Genomic DNA, 20,281 nt, shown 5'->3' on the forward strand with positions numbered 1-20,281 from the left:
CACTGGGGTGTCTTTTTAACAACTACAATCAACTATTTTATTTCTAATTCACCCATGTGTGAGAGAGAAAAAAACAAAAATATCAACTTACATTATTGTTTACAACCCTACATTATTGTTTTTAAGAAGTTCTGTGTTTCTCCTTTATTTTAGTTATAGTGAGTGCAATCAATCACATGCATCTGTGTAATTGATCAATTAAGTAAATGTTAATTATTTAATGCAGTTAAAGGCATTATATCACTTTGAACTAGAAAAGCATTTCCTGAAGAAAATGCAAGTTTGATTGCTGCAGCTGAAGCATTGCTTTGAACGCTGATGTGAACGATTGCTCTGAATTGCTGGAGAATCTGCAATCTGAATTTAATTTGCTGAAACACAGTTAAGAATAGAACAGTATAATTTTTATGTCTATGATGTCAAAGATGTGGAGATGGCGGCGAGTTAGAAAATATGGCAGCTCTGCTTCTCTGTTTTTTGTTTTACATCATGTCTTAATGGAAGAATGACCCGACACTCTCCCCGAACAGATTCGGATTGCCTTGCAGCAATCCAACTAATAACATGAGGTTCAGAAAGTCTCTTTCTGCACTCACTGCCTGCAGCTCACGCATACACACAGGTCACTGCATAAACACCATTGTGATATCACTACCCGTAGCTGTCATTTTATTATTCATACAGAATTGATCAGGACTGGAAATTTAATGAATTGGAGCGCCTCCATGGACCGATGCACCGGTATGTCGCGTCGTCTACGTAACAAGGTCTCTCCTCCAATCACCGTTTAGAATCTTTATATGGTGCCGTCCTATTGGTTAGGTGTAGAAAGCCAGAGGCGGGATATGTGCAGAATACAGCAACCCAACCATTAACGTCGAAGTGGTTGGATTTTTCGCGGCCTGAGAGTATGTTTCGTGTCAAGGAAATAAAAAACGTAACGACCCAAAGTATTTCCTCTCTTGGAATGATTATTATACAAGCGTGAGACTACTCATCACATGGAAACGCTTCACAAACTCGGTAAAAATGACTTAAAACTGCTAACGTCAGGTGCTATACTGAGTAAAGCTAGCAAGCTACCTCTGCCTTAGACATTCTTTAGAAGACGCCAAGGACCGCTAGCTAGCAATGTTAGCCTAACTGAAATGTTAGTATAAAGTGCTGCATAGCATCTGAAATGTTTATGTCATCTCTAGATTTGGGCTTATTTCACTGATTCTGGGCTCGGTCTGGAACTGGCTGCTGCACGAATGCACGCCAGTCTTCATAAGTATCCCCGTGCTTCAAGGCAATCTTTCATAACATGTTGTTGCCCAGCAGGCCGCCCATGTGGTACTTAGTTGTACATTTACCTGCAGGAAGACTTGTAAAAAGTCGACAGCCCTTAATGTTATACTGTGACCAGAGTGTATAAAATGAGGCATGCAGGGCATGTAGGTGAGTAACGACTAGTGATAGCGTTCTTTCTCTTTTAGATTGAAAGTTTTGGACTAAAACTAAGTTGGTCAAGAAGAAAACAAACAAGAGACCGGAAATACTTGTGAGCGGCCATGGCCTACACGAGCTACAGCAACCTGAGCAGGGCTCAGCTCACCTTTGAATACCTGCACACAAATTCGTGAGTACCGCCTTTCTGTACATTACAATCCTCCTGTTACCCAGGATCACAACGTTGTTACAATCAAAGGCCAGAAAAGAAAGGCAGATTTTAGAATTGAAATATTTATTTTGGTTTGTGTGTACTTTATTGTTGTTACTGTGGTTTTCTATAAACTTGTGACAATACAGGTTTTATGACGGGATAACAACTCACACAGAAAATATAACCTACATACGGATGTTCTGACGTTTTCCGCCTCTGACCTGCATGTTTTGATAATTATTAATGGCATTAGTGGTTTATTTTCAGCACAACCCATGAGTTCCTCTTTGGTGCCTTGGCAGAGCTTGTGGACAATTCAAGGTACATATGTGAAACTGTGGCACTGAAATTGTTGAACAAATTATGCAGCTAGGATATCTGGTCTCACAGTTGATTAATTTCTTTCACAGAGATGCCAATGCCACACGCATAGACATCTACACAGGTTTGTGTGTCATTTACACAATTTCACACAACAAAGCATATACACTCATTCATAACTTTCAACATCTGCCTTCCTGTTTTTCTGACAGAAAAAAGGCCAGAGCTGCGAGGTGGCTCAATACTCTGTTTTCTGGATGATGGTACTGGAATGGACCCTAGTAAGTGTTACACAGCTACAACAGAAATAACTTACTAAAGCGAATGTTAAGTTCAAATTTCTATTTGTTATTGCTATGATTTATATATTCTTTGTGTCATACACTCTTCCTCTATTAGATGAGGCAACACATGTGATTCAATTTGGAAAGTCAAGTAAACGGTCACCTGAGTCCACCCAGATTGGCCAGTATGGAAATGGACTGAAATCGTAGGTTCTTCATCCACTTCTGACTATGTGGGTAAACAAGTTTTTCAGCAAACATACAATCTGAATGTGTCTGTTTCCACAGGGGCTCTATGCGAATTGGAAAAGACTTCATTTTGTTCACAAAAAAGGACAGCACACTGACCTGCTTGTTCCTTTCAAGGACTTTCCACGAAGAGGAGGGACTTGATGAGGTCAGCTGAGAGCTGAGATGTCAGCTGAGATAAAGCTATACTGCACTTAATGTAAACAAACAGATGACATTAGTGCTAAAGGGGATCTGTGCACAATTAAAAAGATGTTGTTATTTGATATGTGTTGTTGGTGACATAAAAAGTCATTTATCGGCTGCAAATTTAATGTAAACAGAAGTACTTGTTACAACCAACGTCTCCATTCATTCTATTCATTTTTAAAATGATTTCTGGGCAGCATATTGTGGAATACAAACTATGTGGTTTTGCAACAAATTTCTGACATTATGACATCTATCTGAGGTAAAACAGCTGTTTCCACAACAAATGGATTGTTTTGCTGCAGGTGATAGTGCCTCTTCCCTCATGGGATCTGAAGACCAAGGAGCCACTGACGTCTGATCCAGAGAAGTATGCTACAGAGACAGAACTCATCTTCAAATATTCACCTTTTAAAAACGAACAGCAGCTGATGGAACAGTTCAACAAGATAGAAAGCAGCAGTGGTAAGCATGGGAGTGCACACCTCCTTGTAAAGACAGTATTCTAGTGATGTTCATCAATTCAACAAGTTCTATGAGTTTTAGTGTTGGGATCACATGTTGCTGTTTTGTATTATAGGTACCCTTGTGATCGTCTATAATTTGAAGCTAATGGACAATGGAGAGCCAGAGCTGGATTTAGAGACGGATCACCAGGATGTACTGATGGCTGGGACTCCTGTTGAAGGAGTGTTAGTATGGTCTTTACTTTGTGTGATTTAAAAAGTGACTTGATTAAGCTATTTATCAATAGAGCTACGGTACTCACTAATAGTTTATTCAATGTTGATTGTACTGGTCAGAAATATTGTCACTGTAAATGGGAACATCCTCCTTATACACAGGAAGCCAGAGAGAAGGTCCTTCAGGGCATATGCTGCTGTTTTGTACATCGACCCACGCATGAGGATTTTTATCCAAGGACACAAAGTCAGGACCAAAAGACTTTCCTGCTGTCTTTACAAACCAAGGTATAATAACAATGCACAATGTCTTACAGATTCATTTCAGTGACTGGTTTTCATTGGCATTTTTGTTTTGTAAAAAGGGTTTATAAATACTCGTCAACTCGTTTCAAAACCCGTGCTGAGCAAGAAGTCAAAAAAGCAGATCACCTTGCTAAGATTGGTGAGTCTGTGGTGTGTTCATTCTCTTAATGCAAATTTTAGCTTTAGTTTTTTACCCTGACAATTCTGTTATTTGTGTTTTAGCGGACGAGAAGGCCAGAGAGGCAGATAGCAAGCGCATAGCTTTGGAGGCCAGATTAGGAGAGGATCTGTCAAAAGATTCACGGGTAAGTCAAAGATATGGTTAATTTGTTAAATACTTACTTGTTTGTGTCTATGTAATCAAAGTATTAGACACATTGATTGTATAACAAATCGAAACATGCGAGCATGGCAAAATGCTTTACCTGAGACATGGAAGGTAAGGAAACACAAGAACTACCATACTTACAATAGAATAAGAAAATACCTCAAGTATATCTGCGATATGTGAATAATAAATAAAGCATGAATATAAGCTGTGTTTTGCATCAGTGCTTGTGAAGAAGCAGTGTTTTAAGTGCAAGTTTTTTTCGTTGATTTGTTTTTTGTTCTGGTAGGCAATTCTGAGAAAGGTTCAAGACTCTGCTATGATGCTTCGTCGAGATGCTGATATGAAAAAACGGATTCTCGAAGCCAAACAGAAGTATGATTTCAAAACTCCATAACATCCTACTTATGGATGCATACTTTTCATCGTCCCATCGTTTAGCAATTTAGAAACTGAACCCCCTTGTGTTGTTCCACAGAGCATTAAAGGAACCTAAGGAGCTGAATTTTATATTTGGACTGAACATTGAACAGAGGGACCTGGATGGCATGTTTGTGTACAACTGCTCTCGTCTCATTAAGATGTATGAAAAGACAGGGCCTCAGCTGGAAGGAGGCATGTAAGTAAAAAACATAAAGACAGTAAAAAGCCACTATAAGTGATTCCGTTAAAAGGTTTTAACAACAATGTTTGTGTTTTAGGGCATGTGGTGGTGTGGTTGGAGTAGTAGATGTTCCATATTTAGTACTGGAGCCAACTCATAACAAACAAGACTTTGCAGATGCTAAAGAGTATCGACATTTATTGAAATCCATGGGAGAACATTTAGCTCAGTACTGGAAGGACACCAACATTGGTAAGTTTGCCAGCTTTATGTGACTGGCACAGTAGAAAACGATAAGAACTGTGTTATGAATACTTTTTTTGTGTCTTGTCAGAGAGACAGTGCTGAATACAGTATAACTATCCTTGCATATTAACCCACTTTATTTACCCACTTTTAATTGTCTAGTAGCAGAATAATTTTTTGTATTCTCATATTATTTGATATAGAAATTCAGGAAATCAATGAGTCAGGCACCAACAGAGGAAGCAACAGAGACAGTCTAATGTTTAAGCTAGAGATGTGCCTAAGTTCTCTGCTTCAGAACCTAATTTAATGATCTATTATATTTAGCTTTAAAAAATGCAGTGATATCTGTATGTTTTTTTTTTAGCTCAGAAAGGTATTGTCAAATTCTGGGACGAGTTTGGGTATCTGTCTGCCAGCTGGTCTGCACCTCCATCAACAGAGTTGAGATACAAGAGACGTCGTGCAATGGAAATACCACTTACTATCCAATGTGGTGAGTTACAGGTCCATGCTCACAGACTGTATCCCAACAAAGTGACCCACTGTAAAACACTTACATTGTGATTCTGTGTATTCTTTTTAGATAAATGTTTAAAGTGGAGAACACTACCTTTCCAGATGGATGCAGTAGACAAACGCTACCCAGACAGCTGGGTGTGCCTCATGAACCCTGACAGCACCCAGGACAGGTAGAGACATAGTGATATTCTATTAGATACACAGTATGAATGAAGTTACAATTCAGGTCTTTACATTAGCTGAATTGTCCAAGTAACATATGATCTTGTTGCTATTTTTAAAGCTTTTAGAGTGAACTGTGTGATTGTGCTTTTAGGTGTGATGCTTCTGAACAGAAACAGAATTTGCCATGTGGTGTTTTGAAGAAAGACAAACAAACAGCTGAAGACAAACAGAAAGAGCTAGCAGAGAAAATCAAACAGCAGCAGGAGAAACTAGAGTCCATGCAGGTATCTCATCCATTGCTTGTTGTTAGTCTCTTTTTGTCACTGTCTTGTTTTAAATGCCACAGACTAAATGTGTTATTTTCTCATATAAGAAAACCAACACCATCAAATCTGCAGCAGATGTGAAAAAACTACCTTTGGAGGTCAGCATGAAACCAACAGGGGGCTCCTCTCAGGTATACGTTCCTCATATTTGAAAATGTTTGTATATTCTTATTAATGTCTTGACAGTTCTGCTCTTCAGTTTAATTTAATTAATGAAGTATTTCTTATTTTGATTACTGTACCAACATGTTTGCTGTACCATCTTTTTATCTGTTACCGACTCAGGCAACTAGATCTTCTGAGAGGTCACGCCCACGCTCCCCTCCACTCCCAGCTCACCTCAAAAATGCCCCAAGTGCCCCTTCATCACGTACAGCCTCTCAGCGCCCCACCCGAACACCTGCTCCCCCAACTCCACCAGTTGAACCATCTAAGTCCAGAGCTGCAGCAAAGACTCCCACACCCGCTGCAAAACCTGCACCTAAAGCTACCGCCAAAACGCCACCAACAAGCCGCACCTCACGGGTGGGTTATATAATTACTAGACTGAAAATATACTATTTAATTGCCTGCATGTATAAGTTAAACTGCAAACCTGACTCATACTGTTTTTCTTACTTAGGCATCTACCAAAGCCTCACCTGCAAAACCAGCAGCTGCTGGACAGCGCAAGAGAATAATACAGCAGGAAGACGAGGAGGAGGATGAGGAGGAGGAGGAAGAAGAAGAAGAAGGAGAAGAAGAAGAGAACAGTGAAGAGGAGAGTGAAGAAGAACCACAGACAAAGAAATCCAAGATGGCTGCGGCTGCCAATAACCGTAGTAAAGTGGTAGAGAAGGCTACACCTGCCAAACGTGGCAAGTTGGATGAGGTAAACGTATAGTGTAGTTCACAGATTATCATATATTTCACTGGGACAAAAATGGGTTGAGATTGAAGCATCCTGTAGAATGTGGGCAGCACAATTACCAGCACATAAGAGCAGTTTAGGTGTGATGCAATGTGCAACATGCTTGAAGTGTAGAGTTTTCCCTTGATGTCCTTCCTTCACTGTCATATAGGAAATTAGTTCTAGGATTAGGATTAATAATATGTGAGACTCTGAAGTCAATGTAATGTTCATGAGGTTAAGAAAACAAGGATATGTAATACACAGGTGCAATTATATACGTTCCTAAACCTGCACCTGACCTTGCAGGTTAACACACGCTCTCAGAGGAAAGGAGTATCTACTCCTACACAGCAGACATCTGCTACAGCAACCTCTGCTCATACATCCATTTCCACGCAACAGCATGTGGCTAAAGGAAAGGTAGCTGAACTGGGCCTCTCTTGTCTACCCTTGAATACAGCTGGGCTGCATCTGTTCTCACAGCTTCTAACAATTAGTTCACCACACGTGTTTTCATATTAACATTCTGTTTTCTAACAAACCTTGTGAAATTAAAGAAATCATTTCCTTAACAGTTTTCTTTAACTAAGCATGACTCTCAACACCTGCAATCTCTTTGGGACTTCTACCACTTTCATCAGAAACGCTGCCAATAGCTATAATCTAAATTCATTTTCTTCTTGTCAGTGAAACAGTTCTGTTTGTGACATTATGCTAATACGTATTTTTTTTGTGCAGGCACCAGAGAAAGCTCCACAGCAGGAACCAGAGCATGATGTAAAAAATGCTCAGAAAGGTAAGAGGATCATCTGCTCCTTGCTAACAATTTACCTACACACACAAAAAAAATGACATACTCTGTTTTTCCACAGATAAGGGTCTGCTGGTTGAAGTACGTGTCAATAAGGAGTGGTACACAGGCAAAGTCATTTCTGTTGAGGCAAATAAACAGAGTGTTCGCTGGAAAGTCAAATTTGACTATGTACCCCGATCCACTCCTAAAGACAGATGGTAAGTGTCTGCACTGTGGCATTCTAAAATTACTCTGATATGCCAGTAATATCCTGTATGTATTTTTGCCTCTGTCAAGGGTTTTTAAAGGTAGCGATGAGGTCAGGTTGATGCGGCCACCATCTCCTCTCTCTCAGTCACCTGATACCCAGCAGGAGATCGAGAAGGGGCCGGCACCCATGGAGCCAGACACTACTCAACCAGGAACCAGTCGAGAAGTGACCGACAGCCTGGTCACTATGCTGAGGTGAGCTGGTTACAATAAACTACTGCTGAATGCTCTGTACACGGGGCGTGTATTTTCTGAATTGCTGTGGTGTTTTCACTTTTCTTTTCACTATACCAGGACAATGCTGCGTTACTTCTTCCCTCCTGCATTTCGGATCCCAAAGGACGATGTAAACAGCATGACAGCTGAAGAGTTGGTGGCTTTTCCTTTGGTGAGATGATTCACTGTATCAACCCTTGGATTAAAGATTAATCTAAATACAAAACAAAATGCAGCATTGAAGCATTCAGCTTTTTGTACTGAATGGTTTTTTACTCTTCCTTTAGAAAGAGTATTTCCAGCAGTATGAGTTGGGTCTCCAGTCTTTGTGCAATTCGTACCAGAGCAGAGCTGATGCCAGGGCCAAAGCTGTCGAAGAGAAGAACAGCAGCACAGAGGTCAAACTGAGGGAGGCAGATGAAAAACTGCAGAAGCTACGAACAAACATAGTAGCACTTCTGCAGAAAGTACAAGAGGTAAGACTACTCAGTCTGTAACACACACATGTTATTAATGCTGGATGGAACAACCTTTTTAGGAGGTGTGAACTGATCAACACACACACATGTGGTAAATACGTTTTCTTCACAATTTTAGGACATTGATATAAACACAGACGATGAACTTGATGCCTACATCGAAGACCTCCTTACCAAGGGTGACTGAAGAAGCCAGAAAAGAGAAACATAAGAGAAGATGACATGGACATTAACAGACTGTCGGTTGTCAATCCAGCCACTACTGACTGACAACTTCTGGGGACTCATGCTTTTGCATGGGGATGTTTTCATTATTATCCCTCTACTTGTTAAATAAGATTGTTATACTGTTGATTTTTACATTGTTGTGTAGTTTGCTGGCCTGTGTTTTTTTCATTTTAGTCTTTTGTTGTATACCTGCTGGTATTTGTTAATGTTTAAGACCTCTTATCCTCCAACTATGTATGTTTAATACAATGTATGCTCACTTTTATATAGGCAGTTGTGACAAACTGTTTTTCATCCATTGTCTGATCAGAACATGGACAAACAAGTTGATACAAGAATGAAGCTAATCTGTGCTCTGAACAGCAGCCTGTAATAAAACAGCAACTTTTATTTTTGTACACTAAAAACACTTAAGTGTTGCCCATTATCTTTCCCCCTTAGCAAAGCAGGGTTAATCTTTAACATTTGGGTTATTTTAACATGTTATGTAAATGTTTTAATAATTGGTGCATGCTTTAGTCTTTATGTTCTGATTGGAACAAAGCATTATTTTGACAGTTAGGACAATAAAACCGGTTCAGCAACACGTTTTGTGTCTGAATGTTGTAAATAAGAAAGTGTTGGTTGTGTGAAAAGTTACCTTTTGATATTATTGTTCTTTGTAATTTAAGTGTTTCCCATTCCATTAATAGATTCAAAAGTAAATCAGAGCAATGTTAGTTGTGTGATTTATGTTTGATATAAATTATTTCACATCTGGGTGGAAAGCACTTCTTGATACCAGTCTTTTTACTGGCATAAGTGTGGTAAATATTTAGTGTAATTACTTGTCTGATTTGTAATACTTGCCACTGTTGGGCTTATGATGGCACACGACTGTTTCATTCACATACATCGGAACGGACTTTTATTTTGAAAGCGGAAGTTCGCGCTGTTAGTGTAAACACTGCCTGGACTGTTGAGGTAAGTATGCTACTCGTCTTTTACATCCGTGAAGCTTTTACGTTTGACCTAAAGATAAAAAAGAATTGTGGGACTTTTCAGTGCAAACTTACAAAAGAGCTCTGCAAATAAAGCGGACAGAGCGTCTTTAAAACGCTGTCGCTGTGCTGAAAAATACGCACGAACGAGTATGACGAACAGTTAAAATAGCAAATGTATGTTTGTATTGAGTTTTAGACAATGATTTAAATGTAAAGTGACAACAGTAACAGTGGTATTATCTAAACTAAAAGTGCAAGGTCCTAAATGAACTTTGATCCATTTTTGTAGTCGCCATACTGTACCTAAGCTAGTCAGGTCATGTTACATTATATTTAAGTTCTGCAGATACACACAAACAAAAACACTTGTTTTTTTGTGTTAAATGTATAAAAGAATGTTAACCAGAATCAATAACTATGGCATAACAGTGTCAATCAAAAATGCCACTGACAGTCATTCCACAATGATTAAACACATAAAAGCTGTATGCTGATATAATCCACTTATGTAACATCTGTGAACATAAACTGTGCTGTCAAAGTAACCCTGTAGTTGACCAATACCTTGATTCAGCTGCCATCTGTTGGAGGCTTCCACTCATGGCATTGTGTTGACTCTTCAGAGCCATGTTGGTATGCTCAGCCCTCCTGAAGCGGCATGTGGCCGAAGGCTGCCACAGGTCCTGGTGTGGTGTTCCTCAGCTGCTCATCCACAGCAGGTCAGCCAGTGTGGCTGAACCTGGCACCAGAAGATCTGATGAAGAACAACTGTGGGAGGCAGCAGGCACCCTGCCATTCACCAGAGCCAGGATAGGCTCTTTCTTTCAGGAAAGGCCAGTGCTGAAAAACCCATTTCTTGAGGATAGCTTGCTCAGAGGATACCTGAGGAGACACTTGCCCCATGAGGTGAACAGGGTGTGCATTAGCTCCACAGTCTTCTTATTATCTAAATAAATAATCGTATTAATTTTTCCAACTACAAACACTTATTTCTTGTTCATACTGTGAATAATTGTACCATTGCTGTTCGCAGGCCGTTTTCTCAGATTTATGTGCATTTGGGGAGCGTGTGGCAGAAGAGGTGGATGGTTGGGGTAGGGAGTGTGAGGTCACCCCTCCACGACTACTACACTATGATCCCTGGGGTTGCAGAGTGGACCACATTGTGACCTCTCCAGCCTGGAAACGCATGAAGGACCTATCAGCACAGGAAGGACTGGTTGCCATCGGCTATGAGAGATCATTTGGACAGTGGAGGTTAGGAAGTATTGCACTTCCTTTTAAAGTTTAACTTGTGTCATACATGCGTTCAGTTACAGTTTCAACAAGTGTGTTTCTAACTGGACATATTTTGTGTCTTTCAGTCGTGTCTATCAGATGAGCAAGTTGTACATTTTCTCTCCCTCGTCGGGTCTCTACACCTGTCCTCTGGCCATGACTGATGGGGCAGCAAAAGTCATCCAGGTACAGCAAACTAAAAGGAAAGGTTTGTTCTTAGTAGCTCTGTCCACAGGGTGTTGAACTTGCAAATGAACACAGTAGAGAGTAGCTTTCAGAGGTTGAAAAAGTTCCTGGCTGCACATTCATCTGTTTTATGGATTACAATACATTTTAAGATTACTGAGCATGCTGAATGTAACCCAAGATTTAAGGTTAAGCGGATTCATCCCAATGTATGGATGAGCAGTTTTTATCTTACAAGCAGAGTGACTGATGTTCTGGTTTTCCATGTGAAGTCCATAGGTGTTTCATGGCCAGTAGAAGAAGCCTACAGTCATTTGACGACTCGTCAGCCTGAACGTTTCTGGACGTCTGGACAGTGGATGACTGAGAGACAGGGAGGATCTGATGTGGGTCAGTATGTGTCCTGCATGATGTAATATCTCATTTATCCTTGACTAAAAGGCTGCGGGGCAACATTGAGCACTTTGTGCATTTGAAATGATACAAAACTCATGGCATAGTACTTTATTGTCACATGAGTTAACTGTGGTGGAAACTATTTGTTCAAATACCCACACAAAGGCTTATGTTTTTTTGGCTTTGTCAAGCAGAACAAGAGTAACTATTGTAATGTTTCATGTGTTTGCCTCTCATTGTCCTCAGCCAGTGGCACTGAGACGGTAGCTATTCCCCAAACAGACGGCTCTTACAGACTACATGGCTTCAAATGGTTCACGTCAGCCACAGATGCAGACATGACTCTTACTCTGGCCAGAGTGCAAAACCAGATGGGAACAACCACACCAGTACTGCTGACACGTCTGACATCTGTCACTACACACTTGGAATGACTTGGAGGGTTATTCCACTATGTACATGTGTCTTTTTTGTATCCCACAGGGTAGCAAGGGTTTGTCTCTTTTTTACGCAGAGGTGAGTCGAGATGAGAATGGAAGACTTAGAGGTATAGAGGTTCAGAGGCTGAAGGACAAGTTGGGAACGCGACAGATGCCGACTGCAGAGTTATTGCTGGATGGCCTGCCAGCATACAGGGTTAGTTATACACACAGGGATTGTTCGTTGCACTAATGATAAACTATTTTTATGTAGATCAAGTCAAAGGCTTTCTTACAACCAAGACCACAAACAGCTTTGTTTATTGTATAGTGAAGCTTCTGGTGTTAATTCACAGTAATCTGGTTTACCAGTCCGCCATAACAAGAGAAGGACACAGGAACAGTAGCCAATGTCAAACAATTTGTGCTGTACCAGTGATTTCAAAGATTTAGGTCACTTAGTTGGCAGCAGCAGTAGCCAGGTAGATACAGTAATATACACTCAGTTTGTTTGAGATTATGAGCTGTGAATGGCTTCCAGTGAATTAATATGGGCTGTGAGCCAGAATAAGTTATTCAGACTTATCAGTCAACAAAAAACAGAAAAATGCTGTACAGAGAGATGAAGAGGAACTGAATTCTTAAATGAAAATTATGTATTTACATGTGTTTTTCTGCAATGCATTGTGGGGGATTTGCTGATATTATTCAGGTTTTAGAACCTTTTCCAGGATGTGGTTGGGCTAAAGAAAAAACTATTTCTACATTTTTGACATCTTTTCTTTGACAACAGCTCTCAGAGGAAGGTAGAGGTGTGGCCTCCATCGCTAACATGCTAACCATAACCAGGATCCACAACAGCGTCTCTGCAGCAGCCGCAATGAGAAGGCAGGATACTACTTCTACTACTGAACATTCCAAAAATTTCCTAAATCACATTGTAGCCGAGGTAATAATAAGTGTATTCACAGGGTGCTCCAGTTAGCTCGTGACTATGCCACTCGCCGCACTGCCTTTGGAAAGCTTCTTAAAGACCACCCACTGCACATGCAGACTCTTGCTAGGATGGAGGTGAGCTGGAAGGAACTGCAAAATTCACACGATGCAAAACAACACAGTGTTTCACAGCATGCCTCACACAAACACTTACTTCTGACATGGACAGGTGGAGACTCGTGGGGCCTTTCTACTGGTGATGGATGTGTGTCGCCTGCTAGGACGAGAAGAAAACGGTGTAGCAACCCAGCTTGATACACACCTCCTACGTCTGCTGACACCTGTGGTCAAACTATACACTGGGAAGCAGGTGCACAACTTGTACAAGTGTGAGAGGAAACTCACAATCTGCCTGTTTTGACTGTAGTTCGTGATGTTTTATTTGTGTCAGGCGGTGGCTGTGGTGTCGGAGGGTTTGGAAAGCTTTGGTGGCCAGGGCTACATTGAGGATACTGGGTTGCCAGGACTACTTCGTGATGCACAGGTGAGGTCAACACCAGCAGCCTCATTAATGTTTTGTTGAACCTTCTCATGCTTATATGTCTCTTTCTCTCGCAGGTTTTAAGTATATGGGAGGGGACAACAAATGTTTTGTCTCTGGATGTGCTGCGCTGTGTGGCTCGTAGCTCTGGAATGGTTCTCCACGCTTACTTCACCCATACTCAGGTATGAGGTCAAGAACAGATCCTGTCGAGCAAGTTTAAAAAGTGTAATTCATGACAGAGCTCAACAGGAATGTCAGGCGCGCTTGTTGTTATCTCCTTGTAGACCCTGCTTGCGAGTGCCTCAGGTGTTTCCTCAATGGCCCCAGCGGTGAAAGCAGTCAACAAAGCTCTCTCTGAGCTGCAGGCATTTGTTCAGGAAGCCGCTACCAAGTCACCTGACTACCTGGAACTGGCAGCCAGAGACCTGGCATTCAGCTTGGCTCGCATCTACATTGGTACCACACACACACACACACACACACATGCACACACACATAAATAAATAAAATGACCCTCCTTCTCTTTTCATAGGTTCTCTTCTCATTGATCATGCCTGTTGGAAAGGAGCTTCTCCATGTGACGCCTATACAGCTCTCAGGTTAAAAAAATACAGATTCATTTTTTTTTCTCACTTTAAAGAGGTATACATGCTTTAATTCGTCATATATGTGTTTTTTTTCTCTATTAGGTGGTGTGAACAGGATCTGTGTCCTGTGGCAACCAAACAGGGAAGAGGCTGCTATGAATCCAGCACTCCACAGCTGGACGCTGCACTGGTCTTTGACCAGAATTATTAAATACAGATACATGTATGGCTTGATCTGCCTTTGCTTAGCATCAGTCTAACATGAAGCCACAGAGAGTTACTGTAAATCCCACATTTTTTCCATTTTGTGTATGATTGTTCATGTTTTACACAAATGAAAATCCAGGCCTGAATAAGCACATCAATGAAACTGAGAATGCCTTTTCTAATACAGTGTAGTTCTTTCATGTTAAGCATCTTTGTGTTATGTGATAATATGTAAGTATTTTTATATTGTGTATGTTTGAATAAATAACAAATATAGAACCACCCATTGGCAGTTTTTGCAGTATGACGTCTCATGATCATCTCACAGACTTAAAGACAAATATCATCTACTGATAAATGAGGTCAGAAGCAGGAGGAATGGAGCAGCAAAGCACCTACAACACTGAAGACATTTTATATTGATGCATGAGGAATATGTAAGTGTATAACTGTTTGATGGCTGTTTTGAGAATTGGCCATTTTCTTGATTTCTTCTACGAAATGTTACATTATAAATGCAGTACTGTTGATTTGATGCACACTTAGAGAATTTACGAGGTGTCCATGAACGCGGCACGGTCTACAGTAGGTGGAGTTTCAGGAGAAGGTGTACACAATGTTCAGGAATATTGAATCTGAGTAAACACTACGTACAGGACAGGCTCAAAAACAAGTCATAGACGTGACCGTGAAGCTACAGCCAGAAAAAAAAAATCGACGTGCGTTTTTTGTTTTCTTTATGTATGTTACCGGGGAACATGTAAATTGACACGTCCGGATTGCAGCGGTGAACCAGCTGACACAGACCCGTTAACGCACCACCAGAATGGACGCGGCTCCAGGATAAAGTCGATCAGGTCTTTTGGTGCTTCTTTGACACTTTTGCTGGTGTTGGCCTGTCACCAGCAGGTCGCCTCGGCCTCCCTGCTCCCCAGGAACCAGGCGGGCTTCGGATTAACCGAGCACGCCCAAATACAACACTAGCCATGATGTCTGCAACCAACAGCGATGAGGTCTGTGAGAGTTTTCAAATATCTGTGCGCTGGATTCAGCAGGTTGTCGACAGGTTTTTCCAGCTGTCACAGAATGCAGGAAGTCTGAAGTCTGAATGAAGTTTAGTTTGGTCAATTGTTGACATGTTTGTTCTAACAGCAGGACAAAGTTTGAACCTCAGAAACAATCCAGTGTAGGTCTTTCCCCCACTTTCAGACAATAATACAGATGAAGAACAAAATATTTTTTTACATGACAAATGTAGAATTTTATTAAATTGATCAAACAGGCTGATGTCCTGCCCGTAGCCCCAAACACCAAGCAGTGGATTACCAGCATGTGCTTCATTTAATACAAGCAGAGTGAGGATCTGAACTTCTTTAAAACATTTATGGTTTCAGTTGATATCTGATGTGGTTAGTGGTGAATGCTTTATTCTGACTCATTATGTTTTTAATACCATTTTTGCATGTTTACTTTGAAATTTTAACACGTAAATATTTTTTATCTTTGATGGAAAAAATGATTGTAACGCTGAAGATGCTCAAAATCATCAAATCCCCTGATGTTTGAGCCATTCTGATAAAGTAAAAGCGATGTTTGTGTGTGCAGTGTGACCTTGTGATGAATCACAGTGCTGCAGACCGCTGTGCATTTGTGAAGAACACACCAGACTGTAACATGGAAGATGGCTTCGTCAACTACCTTTCCGTGGCCTTCTGTCTGCTACCTCCCAACCTCACACCTCTGACCATCACTCTCTGCGTAAGACCTGCATGTTGCTGTGTCTGTGTGAAGCCTCATCATGAAACTCTGCAGCTCAGCACCAGATGATGTCAGGAGGAAGTTGTTCGAGGGAGAACTAAGAACTTCTGATATAATGTCATCTCACAGTTTGCTAGATAAAGGATTTTTATGAGATTTTTTTCAGTTCCTTCTTAAGCTAAATGTGAGACCTTACATGCTCGGGAAAACCAAATGAGGAGCAGTAGGAACAGCGTGCTCAACCAGTGCCCTGTTAATCAGAGTAAAAATAGTTATAGTTAGTTAAAGTATTAAAGAGGGCACGTCTTTGTGTGTGACTTCACTTTCTTCTGCTTCTCCACAGGTTGTATGGCTGTTATTTTTATTCGTCATTCTTGGACTGGCTGCATCAAAGTTGTGAGTGTCTCTTATGTGTCACGCTGCCCCTCTTTATGTGTCCATACTTTAAGCTATGGAAAGTGAAAGGGCCACGTGTGCAGACTGCACTGTGAGGTCCGCTTAGTAGTCACATGAAGAAGAGTCACATGACTAGAGAATTTTTTATTGTCTCACTTGAGTTGTAAGATTGTGAGATTTCCTCAGAGGAAGCAGTTTGTTCTGTATTTCTACCCCATCATGTTACACACAAGTGCAGTGCAGAAGCATTATTTTTAATAATTTAATGGATGTTCTGATATTACACTTTGTATTTCTTATCAGGTCGTTTGTTTTTTTTTTTCTCACTAGTTTCTGTCCCAACCTGTCGGCCATCTCGTCCAGCCTACACCTCACACACAACGTGGCTGTATCCTTTTTGTTATCCATCCTCTGAACACCCCCTGCACATGCTCACTTTGCTGCTTCTTTCTCAACATGTCAGTGTTGTTATGTTGTTTGAATAGATTCCTTGACTTCTGTCCTAAGGGTGTGACCTTTCTGGCTCTTGGTAATGGATCTCCTGACATCTTCAGTGCCATGGCAGCATTCTCACACCCCCACACTGCTGGGTTGGCTGTTGGAGCTTTATTTGGTAAGCACACTCACATACATTCCAAGATGAATACAGGAAACAAGCCTTAATATGTGGAAACCTGTCTGTGCTTTCAGGGGCTGGCATATTTGTCACCACAGTGGTTGCAGGCAGCGTAGCGCTGGTCAAACCGTTCACAGTCGCCTCCCGTCCATTTCTGCGTGACGTCATCTTTTACATGGTTGCGGTGTTCTGGACTTTCCTCATGCTCTACAGAGGAACTACGACACTGGGAGAAACACTGGGTACACACACTCACACACTCACACACACACACATTATTTGGTTACACTGTGATTTTACTTGGTTTGATGCTACATTTCTATTAAGGTTACACAACAAGTCAAGGAAGTTATGTCATGATTGGCAAAGACCCAGGAATGTACTCCTGCCACTAAACAAATAAATTGTGTAGTGTAATTTTCTATCAGTTGAGCATATTTTGGTACAAAGTGCAGCCCAGATGCAGATTAAAACTATCAATAATTTTAGTGATTTTATAGGCCAAATATTTCCTGTGGTGCCAAGATACAGGCTTCGGTCTTACATAGAGTATATTCTATCAAATCAATCCCAGAATGCAGTTCAAAGAGTCACACAGCCATATTGTTAGTGTATGTGAGTCCTCGGTTCTGTGAAGTCTTAGTGAGTGGTGTCACACAGTTTGAAACTCTAAAAATAAAGAAATCTCACCTCATTTACAACTAATGTTCATGTGAGGTCATGTTTGTCGGGTTAAGGAGACTTGAATGTGAGGTAAACAAAAACTAGAAATAATGCAGAAAAATCAAATGCTCATCATGCCCTCACACTCTATAGACTACAGTGTTTTTCTCTCCAATGCTCATCCTGCTGTATTTCTGTTTTTTAATTCCAGGGTACCTGGGCCTCTATGTGGTGTACGTACTGACTGTTATAATCAGCTCATACATCTACAAACGGCAGAAATATTCAGTGAACACAAGCGTCCAGAATATTTCACATGTTCCAGGTTAGATACACAGACACAGCAACAAATATTTCTTAAAAGTTCCACATTAACGATACGCTTTTTTGTTCTCCTTTGAAGCTGAGGTTCATTCATCTGACTCATCAGATGATGAAGTTGCCCCCCTGACAGATGGGATTCTCCACCACGAGTATGGTAGGAACTCAACACTCTTCTACATAATGATATAAAAGTAAACGTACACAATAAATTTTCTGCTTCATCATAATGTCCATGTGCCTTTGTGTCACAGAGTCAGAGTACAGGCCACTTCTGCCATACTCTGAGACAACAAGTCAGATCCTGCTGAGCTCTCTGAATCCAGTGGACCACAGGAAGTGGAGAAGGAAATCATGGGGCTGGAGAGTCCTTAAAGTGCTCAAGGTGTTTATGCAAGTCAAAACAGTGAAAATTCCTGTGCAGCTTGTGAAATAGCTTATCCTGTGATTTCTGTTCTTTCAGACACCTTTAGAGGTGCTGCTGCTGCTCTGTGTCCCTGTAGTGGACCCTGACAAAGAAGACAAAAACTGGAGACGCCCATTAAACTGCCTCCATCTAATCACTGCTCCGCTGGTGTGTGTGCTCACATTCCAGTCTGGAAAATGTAAGTGCATCATTCTTTATAAAGGAAGACTGACATATTATAGGCAAAATTAAATGCAGTGAGTGGTTAAATTATTATGCTTCCACCAATGTGCAGATGGACAATATATGATCCAAGGACAGTTTCCTCTCTGGCTGCTCATTTTTCTACTGGGACTTTTTCTGTCTGCTATTGTTTTCTGCACAACCACCAATGACGGTCCTCCCAAATATCATCCAGTAAGTACAACCCCAGAAATTCATATTTCTGACTTTCAACATAATTTGAAGAAATTAGACAACATTTCATAATTGGATGATGTCGAGACATTTTATCTTACCAACATGACTAAACATACATGTCTTTGTCATAATTAACATTAGAACTGTGTTTTTGTTGCCATGATGTTGTAATATGTTTAGCCCACATGTGATTCTGATTCTGTTTTTCCTCTCCAGCTCTTCGCTCTTCTGGGCTTTGTGGTGAGTGCAGTCCTGATTAGTGCTGCAGCCTCTGAAGTGGTCAGTCTTCTGCATATGCTCGGAGTGGTGCTGAGTCTCAGCAACACTGTGCTTGGTTTGACTCTCCTGGCCTGGGGCAACAGCATAGGAGGTGATATTTGATATTCTAATTTAACTCATACAAATATAGATCTGTACTAATATGTGTAATATGTAATTAAAATTCTAGCACCAGAAAGAGAACGAAAAAAATTCAGAAATGTGTTCTTTGGGGTCTATTTAGTCTGTGCTATCTCCCCCATAATTTTCCTTTAAGGAAAAAGGGGTGTGGGTTCTTATGGGTTAAAATGGGTGTCTTTGTCTTCTTCTCTTTTAGACTGTTTTTCTGACATCACCATCGCCCGGCAGGGTTACCCACGGATGGCCATAGCTGCCTGCTTTGGAGGCATCATTTTCAGTATCCTTATTCTGCATGTGCGTGTTACATCATATGTAAGACAGATTAAGTGATGGGTCCTTGACTGTACTTCCTTCAGACATGCTGTTCGGTGTGGGGCTGGGTTGTCTGGTGCAGATGATTCACACAACACAATCTGATGTGCAGGTACTCTCCTCAAATCATGTGATGCTGTTGATGAAACAGTGTGAAGATGATGTGTTTTTCTCTTTCACAGTTTGAGTCAGGGGGGTTGCTGACATGGATTCTTGCAGGATCTCTTGGTTTATCTTTGGCCCTTTCCTTTGTCATCGTGCCACTGTGCCGCTTCCACTTGGGTCGGACCTATGGGATCTTTCTCCTCATCTTTTATGCCATCTTCCTTCTCATTGCACTTCTTACAGAGTTTGGTAAGATTCACACTGTTTAACCCTGATGCTTCAGCCAGTCTGAGAAATGACAATGGAGCCATTTGTTAATGCACTGTCTATATGAGAATCAAAGAGGCCATCTACATCCTGTGGTTGGCTTGTGCAGCCATGGAGAGAATTAATGACAAGCTAAGTCTGCTCAGGGAGAGCTCAATCTAATCACACTGTGCCTTCACTCACCAACTTCTTTGTGCTTACTGGAGTCCAGAGACAGCACTGGTTGCAGAAATGTGTAATATATGAGCTGTAAATGAAAATGTTAATGGCCTTGACCTAAGCTGCCATTGAGAAATTAAATTTATTTTGGTTTAGTATTTATTTTTAAACTTTGTA

General features: G+C 40.9%; 3 protein-coding genes across 6 annotated transcripts; all 3 read left to right on the forward strand.

Annotated features, from left to right (window-relative positions):
• The first annotated feature begins 864 nt into the window (after positions 1 to 864).
• Positions 865 to 9,332, forward strand: morc2 (MORC family CW-type zinc finger 2). Of its 2 annotated transcripts, XM_028414975.1 has the most exons (28): positions 865 to 1,023; positions 1,479 to 1,621; positions 1,913 to 1,966; positions 2,056 to 2,090; positions 2,179 to 2,247; positions 2,366 to 2,456; positions 2,539 to 2,647; positions 2,994 to 3,153; positions 3,269 to 3,380; positions 3,534 to 3,659; positions 3,737 to 3,816; positions 3,900 to 3,982; positions 4,295 to 4,380; positions 4,484 to 4,624; positions 4,707 to 4,861; positions 5,223 to 5,351; positions 5,442 to 5,547; positions 5,694 to 5,826; positions 5,916 to 5,999; positions 6,154 to 6,393; positions 6,491 to 6,739; positions 7,067 to 7,180; positions 7,499 to 7,556; positions 7,633 to 7,771; positions 7,851 to 8,018; positions 8,118 to 8,211; positions 8,327 to 8,515; positions 8,637 to 9,332. In XM_028414975.1, the coding sequence occupies exons 2-28, from the start codon at positions 1,554 to 1,556 to the stop codon at positions 8,703 to 8,705; spliced, it is 3,141 nt and encodes a 1,046-aa protein (XP_028270776.1). In that variant the 5' UTR covers positions 865 to 1,023; positions 1,479 to 1,553; the 3' UTR covers positions 8,706 to 9,332. The 2 variants fall into 2 exon arrangements, with proteins under 2 accessions (XP_028270776.1, XP_028270777.1); XM_028414976.1 differs by lacking the exon at positions 7,067 to 7,180.
• Positions 9,333 to 9,670: 338 nt separating this feature from the next.
• LOC114440871 (acyl-CoA dehydrogenase family member 11) lies at positions 9,671 to 14,560 on the forward strand. 2 transcript variants are annotated; one of them, XM_028413473.1, is made up of 15 exons: positions 9,671 to 9,709; positions 10,353 to 10,644; positions 10,763 to 10,986; positions 11,094 to 11,193; positions 11,466 to 11,583; positions 11,836 to 11,978; positions 12,073 to 12,225; positions 12,802 to 12,896; positions 12,980 to 13,079; positions 13,174 to 13,314; positions 13,396 to 13,488; positions 13,563 to 13,670; positions 13,773 to 13,944; positions 14,021 to 14,087; positions 14,178 to 14,560. In XM_028413473.1, exons 2-15 carry the CDS (start codon positions 10,357 to 10,359, stop codon positions 14,284 to 14,286), a joined length of 1,911 nt encoding a protein of 636 aa, XP_028269274.1. In that variant the 5' UTR covers positions 9,671 to 9,709; positions 10,353 to 10,356; the 3' UTR covers positions 14,287 to 14,560. The 2 variants fall into 2 exon arrangements, with proteins under 2 accessions (XP_028269274.1, XP_028269275.1); XM_028413474.1 differs by lacking the exon at positions 9,671 to 9,709 and having other exon boundaries at positions 9,742 to 10,635.
• A 518-nt stretch (positions 14,561 to 15,078) lies between these two features.
• On the forward strand, positions 15,079 to 20,274 carry slc8b1 (solute carrier family 8 member B1). Of its 2 annotated transcripts, none has more exons than XM_028413476.1 (15): positions 15,079 to 15,295; positions 15,888 to 16,040; positions 16,384 to 16,436; positions 16,767 to 16,824; positions 16,944 to 17,049; positions 17,127 to 17,294; positions 17,927 to 18,040; positions 18,119 to 18,193; positions 18,291 to 18,421; positions 18,500 to 18,641; positions 18,738 to 18,859; positions 19,079 to 19,232; positions 19,458 to 19,538; positions 19,618 to 19,685; positions 19,756 to 20,274. In XM_028413476.1, the coding sequence occupies exons 1-15, from the start codon at positions 15,269 to 15,271 to the stop codon at positions 19,945 to 19,947; spliced, it is 1,644 nt and encodes a 547-aa protein (XP_028269277.1). In that variant the 5' UTR covers positions 15,079 to 15,268; the 3' UTR covers positions 19,948 to 20,274. The 2 variants fall into 2 exon arrangements, with proteins under 2 accessions (XP_028269277.1, XP_028269278.1); XM_028413477.1 differs by having other exon boundaries at positions 18,122 to 18,193.
• The last annotated feature ends 7 nt before the right edge of the window (positions 20,275 to 20,281 follow it).

The sequence above is a fragment of the Parambassis ranga genome, chromosome 9 (assembly GCF_900634625.1).
Source record: "Parambassis ranga chromosome 9, fParRan2.1, whole genome shotgun sequence".
Taxonomy (NCBI): domain Eukaryota; kingdom Metazoa; phylum Chordata; class Actinopteri; family Ambassidae; genus Parambassis; species Parambassis ranga.

Coding starts and splice junctions, on each gene's coding strand:
- slc8b1 (XM_028413476.1), top strand. CDS start 15,269: ATGATGTCTGCAACCAACAGCGATGAG. Junction 16,825..16,943: donor ACCTCACACACAACGTGGCT/GTATCCTTTTTG, acceptor TTCTGTCCTAAG/GGTGTGACCTTTCTGGCTCT. Junction 17,050..17,126: donor GGCTGTTGGAGCTTTATTTG/GTAAGCACACTC, acceptor CTGTGCTTTCAG/GGGCTGGCATATTTGTCACC.
- LOC114440871 (XM_028413473.1), top strand. CDS start 10,357: ATGTTGGTATGCTCAGCCCTCCTGAAGCGGCATGTGGCCGAAGGCTGC. Junction 12,897..12,979: donor GCAGCAGCCGCAATGAGAAG/GCAGGATACTAC, acceptor GTGTATTCACAG/GGTGCTCCAGTTAGCTCGTG. Junction 13,315..13,395: donor AACTATACACTGGGAAGCAG/GTGCACAACTTG, acceptor TATTTGTGTCAG/GCGGTGGCTGTGGTGTCGGA.
- morc2 (XM_028414975.1), top strand. CDS start 1,554: ATGGCCTACACGAGCTACAGCAACCTGAGCAGGGCTCAGCTCACCTTT. Junction 3,983..4,294: donor ATCTGTCAAAAGATTCACGG/GTAAGTCAAAGA, acceptor TTGTTCTGGTAG/GCAATTCTGAGAAAGGTTCA. Junction 7,557..7,632: donor TGTAAAAAATGCTCAGAAAG/GTAAGAGGATCA, acceptor GTTTTTCCACAG/ATAAGGGTCTGCTGGTTGAA.